General features: G+C 53.2%; 4 protein-coding genes across 4 annotated transcripts; 3 read left to right on the top strand and 1 right to left on the bottom strand.

Annotated features, from left to right (window-relative positions):
- Nucleotides 1–1,471: 1,471 nt before the first annotated feature.
- On the bottom strand, nucleotides 1,472–3,445 carry AYO20_02645 (hypothetical protein; the record flags this gene model as incomplete). The annotated part of the gene is made up of 1 exon (XM_022640949.1): nucleotides 1,472–3,445. The coding sequence occupies one exon, from the start codon at nucleotides 3,443–3,445 to the stop codon at nucleotides 1,472–1,474; it is 1,974 nt and encodes a 657-aa protein (XP_022503205.1).
- Nucleotides 3,446–5,740: 2,295 nt separating this feature from the next.
- On the top strand, nucleotides 5,741–6,805 carry AYO20_02644 (hypothetical protein; the record flags this gene model as incomplete). The annotated part of the gene is made up of 1 exon (XM_022640948.1): nucleotides 5,741–6,805. One exon carries the CDS (start codon nucleotides 5,741–5,743, stop codon nucleotides 6,803–6,805), a length of 1,065 nt encoding a protein of 354 aa, XP_022503204.1.
- A 1,449-nt stretch (nucleotides 6,806–8,254) lies between these two features.
- Nucleotides 8,255–10,108, top strand: AYO20_02643 (hypothetical protein; the record flags this gene model as incomplete). Its single annotated transcript, XM_022640947.1, has 2 exons — nucleotides 8,255–9,479; nucleotides 9,531–10,108. The coding sequence occupies 2 exons, from the start codon at nucleotides 8,255–8,257 to the stop codon at nucleotides 10,106–10,108; spliced, it is 1,803 nt and encodes a 600-aa protein (XP_022503203.1).
- A 1,055-nt stretch (nucleotides 10,109–11,163) lies between these two features.
- AYO20_02642 (hypothetical protein) lies at nucleotides 11,164–13,195 on the top strand (the record flags this gene model as incomplete). Its single annotated transcript, XM_022640946.1, has 2 exons — nucleotides 11,164–11,549; nucleotides 11,623–13,195. 2 exons carry the CDS (start codon nucleotides 11,164–11,166, stop codon nucleotides 13,193–13,195), a joined length of 1,959 nt encoding a protein of 652 aa, XP_022503202.1.
- Nucleotides 13,196–13,282: the final 87 nt, after the last annotated feature.

Raw genomic sequence — 13,282 nt, 5'->3', positions numbered from 1 at the left:
CCTTCATTTCTCACACACCACGCCAGCAGACCCTTAGGGTTCGAGACAACTCTGTTCTCATCGCACAAGCCCAAGCGGCTCTATCTTATGCCACATCAACTGTGACATTCGAGAGAATATTGCATGTGAGACGCATACGCATCCAAACCTGAAGCTGATGGCCCTAAATTTTCCAGTCGCGACGGTGCACTTTCATTTCGCAAAGGAAGGGTTCAAGTTGTGCGGTTGCGCTGTGCAGTTTTGGAACTCAACGGTACAGGGCGTAACGATCGGACCCTCCGTCTTATACGGTAGCGCCAGGTAATAAACGCACCACCGACCGTGGCTGCTGTACCGATTGCTCCAGTGATGATGCCAGCAAGGGCGCCGGGTCCAAGGCCATCATCGTCACTACCACCGCAGCATGGCGTTTCTGATCCTGTGGGAGACTGTGAGAGCGTCGCCCTTGTCGTGGGAGACGAACTTTTCGAAGCGGTTGCATCCGCTGAAGAAGTGGAAATCCCGGTGGCAGATGTCGTTGCTGTAGTTGTTGCAGCTTGAGAGGTTTGATTTGTCACGGTCCCATCAGCAACGATATAAAGTCCTTCTCCGGCCTCACAGCACGCCGTTGATGCGTTGCCGTAACACCAGCTTCCGTCACTGCACCTCGTAAGCGGAACATCCGAATGTTTATCGACGAAGAGCTTGATGCAGGACGAATCCTGCCATGTCGGGTCTGTACATGACTCGCGGTAGAACATGGCCGATCGTGGATTGTAGCAAAGCCCTAGAGCACCTTCAGTTTCAAAGATCTGACAGCAACGTATGCAGCATCTATCTGCGTTCATAGCTTGTTTTTCCATTCGTCCTGTGTCAGCATGGCTAGCCAGTAGCTTAATAATTAAGCACTAGAAACGCGGGCGCCCGGCGGGCCGTGCCGGTAAGGCCTAGCGCTCTGCAATGCACAGCGACATGTTTCGCCAAGGCAGGTAATGTAGATAGATACAAGGAGCAAATCGCAAGGCTGATAGTACTCAAAGCCGCCCAGCACTTTCAGTCCACAACTGAAAGGCAATTATTTGTCAGCGGAATAGAGTCGAGCAATTCTGGAAGAGCGTGGTGGTGTCGTTCTCTCACATTTGGTCCTACACGATAGAGATACGACCTGGTGTGTTGCAGGTCGAAAAGATTGCCTTCTCATCGAGAAGATTGGCAACAGGAGTAGCCCGCAGTGTTGCCAACTATCTCGTAGTTTGTCTAACCAGTCCCACGCCTTTGGGGTCGGTCGCTACCTATGTAGCTCGCTAGTAGTCTAGACTATCGTCCCGACTCCAATCTGGTATAGAACTTGATCCATCCGGTGTTTCAGGCACTACGAGTCCTCAATGGACGTCGCCGGAAGGGAGTCACGATCCAGTTACCAGAGCCACCTCCCTTGTCACTTAATGATACGGTATCAGGTTCCTTGCTGGTAGATCCTTAATTACACAACCTAGGTTAGAAGAGTATAAGTACTCCCTGAGCCGAACCAGGACATATCCACCTCCGGTCCGAATTCCTCGTTTGAAAGGAAAAAGTCCGCTCCGCCTTCCAAGCCTATCAACGTGTCTACAGCCTCAAGCGGTGCCCGATCAGGGATGGCCATGTCATGGTGTCCGTTATGTGCTTGCGGCCCTCCGACTGTGTCTCCCATGGCTCTGTCGATCGATTCGTCGGCCATCTGTGTCCGGTCCACATGCGTTGGCGTATCAGGGAATTTTATTGTTGTGGTGGTAGTAGTTGTGTCAAAAGCCGTGTTGAGGGGCTGGAAGGGTCTGGAATTGCTCGGGAACGTCTCGTCCGAGCGAATGCCCTGCTGTTGAGCACCGGTCGAAGCTCGGGGCGGGCGTGAATGCTGCAACAAGCTGGTCTGAACCGCAGTGTGCTTGTAGGTGACATCCCCTCGCGTGGCACGCGCCAACCACGAGACTGCAAATTCAGCAGATGCGTACAAGTTCTGTAAGCGGCGAAGAGCCTGCATGCAAGTCTCCAGCTTTCTCATGCTGGTCAGCCGCGAGCTGGGCTCTTGCGACTGCAGCTCCTGCAAATGGAAGATCGCGGCAGGGAGAACGCAGGTAACGCCGGTGTTGGGCAAGAATTCCACCAGATTACGGGCGCACAAGTCCCGATACAGGTCGGTAATCTCGTTAGACGCCTCGCGTATCCTTCGGCAGGAGTATTCGCGCAGTTCCACAGCGGCCGAACCAAAATTCATCCTGACCCTGTTGAGCAGTGGCCTGTGAAGCACACACAGAGCTGCAAAATACAGGCCAGTGAGCAAGGCATGGTAGATGTAGACGAGGTCGTGGCCAGACGAGTCCGACTGTGGTTCGGAATCTTGGAATTGGTACGTCAAATCCAGCGGAAGGTTGGAAAACCAGTTTTCGAGTTCCCTGTCACACTCGAGAACCTCAAAGTACTCCCCCAGCAGTATGTTGGACCTCGAATTCCATTCTCGGCCATCTCTGCCATCTTCATCCGGGCTTGCCAGATGACTAAAGTTGAAATGTTTGAGGTCGGGGATCTGGCTAATGCGCACGCAGAGCTTGGTCAGGTCGATGCATAGAATGGCCAGAGCGCGCTGAAGTTCCACGTCGCTCGCCACCTGACAGCCGCCGAGCATCTGAGTAATGCTCGGGGAATATGCCTCGATGTCAAAATCGGACAGCTCGAGTAGGGGAACTCGCGAGCCGGTCGAGAGCCGCACGGGGCGACGCAAGGCGACTGCGGTAAGCCGGTCTCTCATGTACAAGGACCACCATACTCGCTTTCGGATTTTCCGTGTCGCCATGTCATAGCGCTTGTCATCACATAGATTATTCTCGAGATCAATGTGACGTGCATGTGCGATGGCAATTCCCAGCCAGTGCCAGACATTCTTCAAGGGTTCTGTCTCCTCATTGAAGTACGTCATGAGGAGCAAGGCCTGGACATAACTGAGGACATCGGTATCGCATTCGAAATCGACAAGGACCTTGATTCTCTGGAAGAACGTTTTGCGCAAAAGCCGACGATTGGAAATTCCTTGAGGTCGGACAAGATCCATGCTGACGTATGGTGTCGACGCAAACATGACAGCCTGGAAGGTGACAATGCTGACCCTTCCTGCCTGGCCGTCGCTTTCCACAGCGCTCAAGAGCGATCGAAGATCCAACACGGGCAGGTAAGGATGAACATATTGAATGTAACAGCGCAGGAGTTCGTTTTGCAATGGTAGGTCTGGGATCATGAAGGCGCCTTTCCAATGGAGGTATTCAATATCTTCCTGCAGTAAGGCTGCAGGCAGCGGCTTGATGAAGGACGGCAGTGGGATCGTGGATTTCACCGTCAATGCGTCTGCCAGACTCAGAGAATGTGCGGTGGATAGTGAAGTTCCTGATAGACTAGCGGGATTCGATAGATGTAAGTCTCCGCCATCGAGGCTCATAGGGACATCGCCTGTCCCCGCTGCCTGAGTTAGAGAAAACCATTCCGGCCAGAAGGACCGGGGGCTGGAACACGTACGTGATGAAAGTTGAACGGCAAGCCCACTCTCACACTCAGCCTGTAGACTAACGACAGGGCCGGAAGCAGAAGCTGATATTAATTCCTGCGAAGCCTCGATGCTGTCAGAGAGCGCAGGACGAGGGGTAGTCCCCGCAGCCGACGCTGGGTCGTCTGACGAGCAGGCTGTCGGTGCTGGAAATGACATTGTCCTTCGGAGTCTCGAGTGACGATTGCTCTCGGGGATATAGCACACAGCCTCGTCCAGACGGCAGTTTGTGCAGGGAACGCCAATGCCACTAACGTCACATCGCACTTTGCGACTGCGACACTTATGACACGCATTGGGAGCCCGCCGTTTTTGCGCCAGAGGCTTGTGGTGCGGTGCCGATTTTGCAGGCGCTGGCGCGATTGTTGCCATATCGCGATATAGTAGAAGGGGCTTTGATGAGATTGTCAACTCGATTCAGATATGAAGCGGCGGGACGGTAGGACGGTGGAGGAAAGAACGGCGTGAGGCTCGAAGTCATACGGGGTGCACGGTTTTACTAGGTAGGACTAGTAGGAGGAGGAGTTCAAGGGTCTCGAAGTATATGGGGGTGGGACTGCGACCGCGAACAGGGTTGACGCTAGCCGCAGTGATTGGTTCTCTTCGGTCACGTGCTGTGGCTTGGCAGTGGGTCATTCAGGAGCTCAGGCCAATCGTGTGCGAGGATGGCTTTCGTACCCTTGGAGGTGGTACTCACGCCATCAGCCTTGTTTGCCTAGAGCCTCTCACTATAACAGCGGTCTCTGAACATAAACTCGATTCTCATGCTGACTGATATGTCATCATCTTGAGAGCACTCCTCATTCTACCCTCCCTTCTCCTCACTACGAGAATACCAATACATGGTGGAATGAGAGATTGAAATGGTGCAGAGCTAATCACCATGAGCCCTGGAATTGAAACCTTTGTGGGGTATACATTTCGCGTTTCCGGGGTCTTGGTGGCGGGGGATGCCCAGACCACGATACTTTGGGCGCGGAGGACTGGCCGACGTTCAGTGGACGAAATACTCCTTGCTGAGGACGATTAAGCGAACCGACCCTTGAACACTCATTCTCCCAAGAAACACACACCAATGAGGCGGTTCGTTCCTGTCAATACCGACACCGAGATGTTGACCTCGGCATTCCATCTCGTGCCTCAGTGCGTGTTACATGGCCTCATGTCCAAGAAGAAACAATGCCAACACAACTACCGGCCTCTTGGTTCAGCCCCCTAGGCAGCTTCCATCCGGGCCCTCATGCTGTGGACGAAGCCCTTCAAACTGACATGTCTGATTCAACCCAAAAAACGTCTGGAGAGTCGCCTGTCAGCGCCATCTTGTCAGAGCCTGGTGCTACTCCGCAAGTCACGGCTCCGTTCGATAATCGACGTTTCAACTATTTACGATCGTATATGTCGACATTTGAGGAAAGTTTCCCCACAACTATCAAGCGCTAAAACTTTGCAGCCAGCAGCTTAAGAGAACGAGATGCACGCTAGCCCGTGAGAGCGTTGGTCCGAAGCAGACGGCCAAAGAGCCATGTAATTAACCACGGCTAAGCTGACCTCGGCTAAGATGTGGTCGGCGCCAGAAATCCTTCGGCTCTCACTGATAATACAGACGTCCAATAACACAAGTCCGAGTTGGTTGAGGGAGTCGTTGGCCACGACGTCTGGGGTTGACTGGGTCCAGGTCAATCCCCGCCGCGGGGGAGAAGTCTTGTGTTGATGTCTCAACAACCCTGTGGAAACCTCACTGTTAGTACGCTAGATTTGTATTTCCCGCGATGCCCTCGGTAGATGAGCCCGTCTACTGAGCGCATTGGCGTAACGGCGAGGTGAACCTACCAAAGGTCCATTCAAATCGGTCACTTCCGCGGCCGCCAACCACTTTGTTCTGGGCGATTTAGCCCGTCCATATGACACCAATTCTCAGCTGTGGGTGCATGTGCTACCAAATGACCTCCAGACAATTATTGGTCCCGGCGCTCATGACAGTAGACAGCCTTGGACCGCCGTCCGTTACTCCTCTCGATTGCTAGCCATATTAAACATACCGCTAGAATCCTCGGTATCCTCTTCTCGTGGGGCCGTTTCTATTATTGTTATTGGTTTGGCATCGAACCTCCGAGGCCCAAAGAAAATGATGTTCAATAGGGGTCCAAACAGCGTATGAGCCCCAACCACTACGTTGATGTCCTGGAAACAATGGAGGAAGAGCTTGCAATCACTCAGCGACCAGAAATTGGTCGAGATGTGTTCACCCATGCGTGTCCGCCATGGCTTCCACCTGGTGCGCGTGGACTGTACGGCGGAGTCCTGGTGGGCGGATCGCTGGCTGCCGCTCAATCAACCGTCCCGCCCGAACTGCTAGTCCACAGCAGTCACTGCAACTTCTTGATCGGTGCGAGCGCTCAATCACCAATATTCTATCATGTGGAGCGTGTGCGGGATGGGCGATCCTTTGCCACCAGGAGAGTAGATGCTATGCAGGACGGGAAGTGCATCTTTACTGCAACATTGAGTTTCATGCGACCCGAAGGGCAACCAGGACAATCCGTCTCCCATGCGCACGTCATGCCACATATCGAATTGCCTGAAGAAGTGGACAGTCAAGAGGGAGCTTTCCAAGAGCGTCCGTTTCAAGTGGTAGACCTGCCAATCACGCCAGCGCCATACCCAACCAAACAGAAGCTGAGACGTCTCATTCGCATACAGCGGCGAATCGACCACAACAAGAACCACAGCAGAAATCCCGACACGAACCATGCTGTCTCGAGCGCCGTGCAAAGCGCGTCTGTTCTCTCACAGAACCTCGGTGTTCTGGCATATCTGAGTGATTTCTATGTCATCAACACCGCGACAAGAGTATATGGTCTTCCGATGTTTTCGCCCCAGAGTTATATCGAGAGATCTGTATCAGCCTTGAACCGGAGCGAAACGGCGGAGAAAGAAAAGGCAATAACACATCTCCAGAACATGATTCGAACCGAGAAGTTAGAAATGAAACGAATGGCGCAAGTGTCCCTGAGCACCAAGACGAACAATTTGCAGGTCGGCATGATGGTGACGCTCAGTCATACCGTCTTCTTCCATAATCAGCAGGCCGTTCGACCCCACGAGTGGATGCTGTTCGAATTGAAGAGTCCGTGGGCGGGAGATAACAGAGGCATTGCCGTTCAAAGGACGTGGAACAAAGAGGGTCTGCTGATTATGACATGTGTGCAGGAGGGCCTAATTAGAACTGAGCCTAGGGATAAGAGTCTGCTCTGAGCTCTGTCGTCTTGGACTATTGGAGGTTGATGCAGCGTTCGGGGCTCTGTAGACAAGGTTTTTTCCGGTCAAAGGCTCATATAGATAAACCTAATAAATCCTAGAAGGATCAAAGTAGATAGCTGTATCCAGAGAACTTGAAGCGAATGTTGAACAGGATGTCATGATCAAATCTTGTGAGGGGCTATTCAGAGGCCTGTGAGGCCTTCCATCCAGAGCGTGCGAGGGTCGATTATGACCGTCATTACATTGCCTTGGCGTGCTTAGTAATATTCCCGTCACACTTACTGTAACCGGTCATCACCTGATCACCGACATATGCACTTCTTCCCATCAAGTTCTTCCGCCTACTCGACACGTATCTGTTCACCTCTCAATGGATCGTTCGTGCGGTGGTAGTTGCGCAACTATCTGAGTGGTTCACTTACCTATACGTAACAGTGGTGACTCCTTCCTTCCTTCCTTCTTGCACACTGCCCCATGTTTACCTTGATAGAAAGCAAACATCCAGTCTGCATGAAGGGGCGTGTGTGCCCGATCCAAATACCTGGTCCCAAATTGTACGGAGTTGGTTTCGATACAGTATCTCCGAATTGATATCTGTGGGACCAATTGAATCATCAGTTTACCCCGGATATTCAGTCCAACTAGCGGGGATGCCAATGCCGGCTAACCCTGCCAATGGGACCGAAGCACCAGCATCAACACATGCAAGCTCTGATCTCAAATGGCGTCCACGAAGGCCAGGCCCTGCAAGAATGCCTCGGCAATATAGAAAATCCTGAGCCTACACTTCGATAATCCTGAGTACCGAAGGTCTTGCACAGGGCGAGATGTTGTCAGCTTCGCCGCCGAAGAACCAGAAACTTGGTGAAGACATGGCTCTGAAAGCAGTCTCTTTCAGGTAGTCGAGGCTCTAAGAACTCCCGGTGCAAGATGTTGTCCATGGTTCCTATACCATTAAGCACTTATTATGAGGGGTTGAAATGCATGAGATGTGTATTTTGGAAAACACCTACATCACATTGACTTCTTTCAGATATTCCGTCATTTCGACGTCCCTCAATCTTCTCCTCAACCCTGGACCACGGGCTTGGTCGGCTGCGCCTTGACAACGCAGGTACCTGTACCTGCATAAGAGCTCGTGGTACTGTGCAAGGGCTCTGGGAGAACCCTAATTGGTTCCTGATTCTCTACTCGTATTTGCACTACCCCGAGCTCACCACGTTACCGAGCTGAAGAAAACCTTTCGCGAACCCCCGTTACCCCAGATCGCCGAAACAAATTGAAAATCTGGGGAATCCAAACCGCTGCAATCTATTGTCTGACTCCCGAGGTTTGCTGTCGGGACCGGTTAGTTTACCTCCCTATTACCCTCTATCAGATATAACCTTCGTCCTCAGCAGGATTCCATCCCGACCTCTCTGCATGAGCTATCCAGTTTCAACCATGGATCAAACTACTAAACAGCCATCGGTGGAAGGGTTTGAACACGTGAGCAATATTGACGCTTCACAAGAGATAGATGACAACATGGAAAAACACGGTCATTCCCAGGCGGCACCGGCGCCCACGAATGTCGCCATCTCAGCTTCCAGCTCCTATCTCCTTAAGCCACGCTTTATCGGATGTCTTGTTGGTTTCCTTCTCGGAGGCATGTGTGGGATGGGGAGCTATGCCATCATTGCACCATTTCTCACCTACGTCAACAACGACCTGGGACCCGACCCCAACTACTTCTGGATCACTATTTGCTTCACTGTCATCCAAGCTGTGGGTTTGACTTTTGTTGGGCGAATTTCCGACATCTTTGGGCGGCGTTGGACCTTTGTTGGAGGCTCTGCCATCTCGTTGATCGGGTACATCGTCTGTGTGACCGCACAATCCGTGTCCGCATTGATAGCTGGCATGTGTCTTTGCTCAGCTGGCGGTACGACCCAGACCAGTTTCTATTCGGCCCTCGGCGAACTGGTGCCGTTGAAGCACCGGTTCTTGGTCAACGGAATCATTTACTTTGGAGGATTTCCCATCTCCATTTTCGGACCGGCGATCACGGCTGCAAGCATTCTCTATACGCCACCGGGCTGGCGGGTAATGTTCTATGTCATGTTGGCATCCAACGCTGTATCCCTGCTGTGCCTGTACCTGTTCTACAAACCTCCAACATTCCGCGAGAAACATGAGCGAGACACCCTTGGATTCTTCGTCAAAAACTTTGACTATGTCGGCTCCGTCCTGTTTGCGGGCGGCCTCGTCATCTTTCTCATCGGAATCTGTTGGGGGGGTTCGGTCTACCCCTGGAAATCGGCACATGTTATTGCGACCATCGTGGTGGGTGGCTTGACTCTGGTGGCTTTCGTCGTTTGGGAGTGCACTGCGTCATTGACAGAACCACTGGTCCCCATGAGGCTCTTCCGCAAGACCACATACACGGCATGCGTTTTGTCAGCATCGCTGGGAGCGTCCCAGTACTACGCTCTGAACATCATCTGGCCGATAATGGTGACTATGGTGTTCCGGCCGGCAGATTTTATGACTCGAGCATGGCTTTTCACCGTGGTTGGTGGTGGCTTTGCCGGTGGCCTCATGATTTCATCTGCCTTTATTAGGTGGCTGACGCATACCAAAATCCAGGTACTGGTGGCCATGTTTGTGGGCGCCCTGTTCTACGCCTGTGAGTCCAATCCTGGCATTTCTATCTTCGTTGTCTGACATCTCTCTCCAGTGATTGCCACTTGCTCGCCCGAAGATGAGGCTCGTGCACTGGTCTTTGCGCTCTTGGGCTCCATCAGTGTGGCATGGAACGAGGCTGTGACGTTCACCATGTCGACAATTGAAGTCGACGACCAACAGGACATTGGTGTCGCATTTGGGGTGGCAGGCTCCGTGCGCGGACTCGTGGGAGCCTTGGCGTCGACCATCTTCGTTGCCATTGTCACGAATCGGCTCACTGAGGAGGTTTCTGGACGAGTACCAGTCGCTCTCGTCACAGCAGGTCTCCCGGCAAGCAGCATTCCCGACTGGCTGGTGGGTTATTCTGCCGAACAGCTCGACTCTGTCCCCGGCACTAATGCGACCATCAACGCGATCGGTACCGACGCCTACAAGCTGGCGGCCATGTCTGCCTTCAGGACCATCTTCTTCGTAACTCTAGTCTTCAGTGGGTCGGGTTTGATCTGCAACTTCTTCGTTCCTAATGTGGACGACAAAATGACCAATGTTGTGGTGGCTCCACTTCACAGTGTATCGTACGAGAAGACTGCGTCAAGCGGTGAAGAGAAATCAGGAGAAGAAACAGACTGAGCGACAATTTCAGACGCGTGGGCCTTGTGTCCTGGGTCTGAAGTGTGTCGAGAGGTGGGAAATGATTCCCCCATGGGGCCAAAATTATCAAAATTACATTGAAATCGCATTGTGCGAGACGAAGGGAGACAGAAAAAGGGGACCTGGGGAGACGAAGGAGGTCGGCAGGAGGATCTGTCACTGTTCTGATGCTGTATGGCTATCTTCTACTCGACTGACCCATGACTGCGACTCCATGTAGGAGTCTCTGTTGGATCGTACATCAGTGCCCCTAACATTTGGCAGTTGTTGATAAGTATGCGTATATATTTTATGTGGCAGAGGCTTTGATTTCAATTGTCCTTTACCGATTCCTCAATCCGGAGATTTCCTCCCGCTCCACCTTCATGGAACCATGTGCCATCAACCTCCACCGCAAACAAAGGGAAAGAGCCTTGTCAACAAGACGTTCAAAACCGTGACAACTTTTCTCGTCGTTTCAACGCCTCCCCGAGGACTCATGAGCCTCCCGGCTATCGTGGCCAGACGAGCAAGACATCGGCAACAATCCAAGTCCAAGATGAAAGCGCGGATAACGTTGTTTTGCATTGCGATCCCTCGGATTTCCTCATTCTCAAGAGTGGAAAGGATGGCCTCCGCAGTATCCATACCATCTCAACCCCTCAACAAAGCCGCCGAAGAGGAGTAAAGGCTCATATCGCGCCAGCCGAGGTCTTGATGGTGAAGCACTCTGAAAGACGTAGACCAAGCCTCATGTCTGGTCTTAATAATTGGTAGTAAAGACTGAATGTCTAAAGCCTCGGCCCGATGACTTGCCCATATGTTGATATAAAAATGATACTATATTAGGACAGTACATGGTTGAAACATAACCCTGCTTAGCACTGTGTGAACCCTTTGACTAATTCTAAGATAGCATTCGAGCACAATAGCAGGTGAACAGAGAGGCCTGGAAGGTCATCAATTCCTACCATTACTGGCAGGAGGAATCAAGCCGTTTGGGACATCACACGTTCAAGATCACACAACTTGTGCAGAACATATCGCTTGCGACAATGACCTCGATTGCGCCGGTGCCGGCATTGCCTGCATCGCTCATCAATGGCGTCCACCTCAAAGACCCGGGAGCTGAGGCCGTCCTAGAGAAATACAGGATTGAACGCTCCAAGCGTATCCGGTCTGACGGCCAATCCCAATATGTATTCTCCCCGCTGGCCGAGTCTTACCGGGAATTCTTCAAGGACATCTGGGTGGACGACAGTCTCCCAGACCCGGGTCGGGACTCTGTCCAAGATGGGTCCTACCACGAATTCCTCATCCTCGGGGCTGGATACGCCGGCCTCTCCATGGCCGCCCGTCTGAGACAGATCGGAGTTGACGCAAATGATATCCGGCTAGTGGACTCTGCTGGTGGATTCGGAGGAACTTGGTGGTTCAACAGGTAGCACACTTGGCCCTCTTTCTTTCCCTTAGGGGAAGATATAGGCTTTTGTCATTCTGACCACAATTGCTAGGTACCCCGGACTCATGTGCGACATAGAAAGTTATATCTACCTCCCGCTGTTGGAAGAGCTGGATTACATGCCGAAGCACAAATACTCTTACAGCCCGGAGCTACGGAGACACGCTGAGAAAATGGCGGAGCGTTACGACCTGGTCGACAGGGCACTCTTCCAGGCCAGATTGGACAGTACCACATGGGATGAATCCACGAAACGATGGACCACGAAAGTTGTCTCCACCAAGAACGGGGAGTTTGGAAGAGAAATAACTGTCCACTCTCGCTTCGTCGTCCTCGCCGGAGGCCCCGTCAACCTGCCGAAAGTTCCACGACTCAGGAACCTGGAAGCATACAAAGGCCACATGTTCCACACGGCGAGATGGGACTACAAGTATACCGGTGGTACGGAAGAGAAGCCAGACCTGACCAACCTACGGGACAAGTCAGTGGCTATCATTGGCACGGGCGCCACAGCTATCCAAGTGGTGCCCGAGCTGGCGAAATGGGCGAAGCAGCTCTACGTGTTTCAAAGGACACCCTCCGGTGTAGAAGTCCGGGGCCAGTGCGCCACCGATCCGACCTGGTGGGATGAAAAAGTCCGAAGCAAAAAGGGTTGGCAGGAGGAACGCCTGCTGAACTTTGCCAGCTTCTTCAGCCTGGGTCCGCTACCGGAAACGAACCTCGTCGACGACGGCTGGACTCATTTCCGATCGTACGCCGCCATGGTTGGCTGCGAGGACGCGCCCACCTCGCCGGAACAGGTCGAGGCCTACGTGAAACGGTTACATGCCGTCGACCTGCCGCGACAGGAGCGGGTCCGGGCTCGGGTGGATGAGATCGTGAAAGACAAGGCAACGGCCGCCGATCTCAAGGCATGGTATCCCAGTTGGTGTAAGCGACCTTGCTTCCACGACGAGTATCTCCAGTCCTTCAACAAGCCCAACGTCAAGCTGGTCCACACCGACGGCCGCGGCATCGACACACTCACCGAGAATGGCGTGTATTTTGACGGTAAGGAATACCCGGTCGACGTCATCATCTTCAGCACCGGCTACGACATCGCCATCGGCATGAGCCCTGCGGGACGCTCCTCGGTCAAAGTCACGGGCCGGAACGGCGTTGACCTCGACGACAAATGGGCCCACCGCCTCGCCACCCTGCACGGCTGCATCAGCAACGGCTTCCCCAACCTGTTCTTCCCGGGCCTGTCGCAGATCGGCGGCATCCCCAGCCAATCGCTGACGGTCGACCACGTCGCCCAGCACATTGCCTGGATCCTGCAACGCGCGGCCCAGGTCCACGGGGGTTCGCGAGCCTTCACCATCGAACCCTCCCTCGAGGCCGAAGAGGAGTGGAGCCAGAAGATCGCCGCGGGCGCCATCGCCTTCACCGCCGCCGCCGACTGTCTGCCCAGTTACTTCAACCGGGAGGGCGACTTGATGCGCAAGGCGCAGGAGAGTCCCGAGACCCTCAAGAACTTGGCCCGAGCCGGGTTCTGGTCCAAAGGATTTCTCGATTTTCTGCGCGAGCTGGACGAGTGGAAGACCAGTCGGCCGTTGGAGGGGGTGGAAGTGACTCTGGATTAGGGTCCGAGTGCGTGTAGGAGGAGGGGTCTTTGACAAGAGCAGAATATCGAAAGGAGGCTTTGGACGAATGATAACTCCGAACTTGTC

The sequence above is a fragment of the Fonsecaea nubica genome, assembly GCF_001646965.1.
Source record: "Fonsecaea nubica strain CBS 269.64 chromosome Unknown Scaff11, whole genome shotgun sequence".
NCBI classification, from domain to species: Eukaryota; Fungi; Ascomycota; class Eurotiomycetes; order Chaetothyriales; family Herpotrichiellaceae; genus Fonsecaea; species Fonsecaea nubica.
The sequence above is the reverse complement of the archived record's forward strand: the minus strand, read 5'-3'. Positions and strand labels throughout refer to the sequence as shown.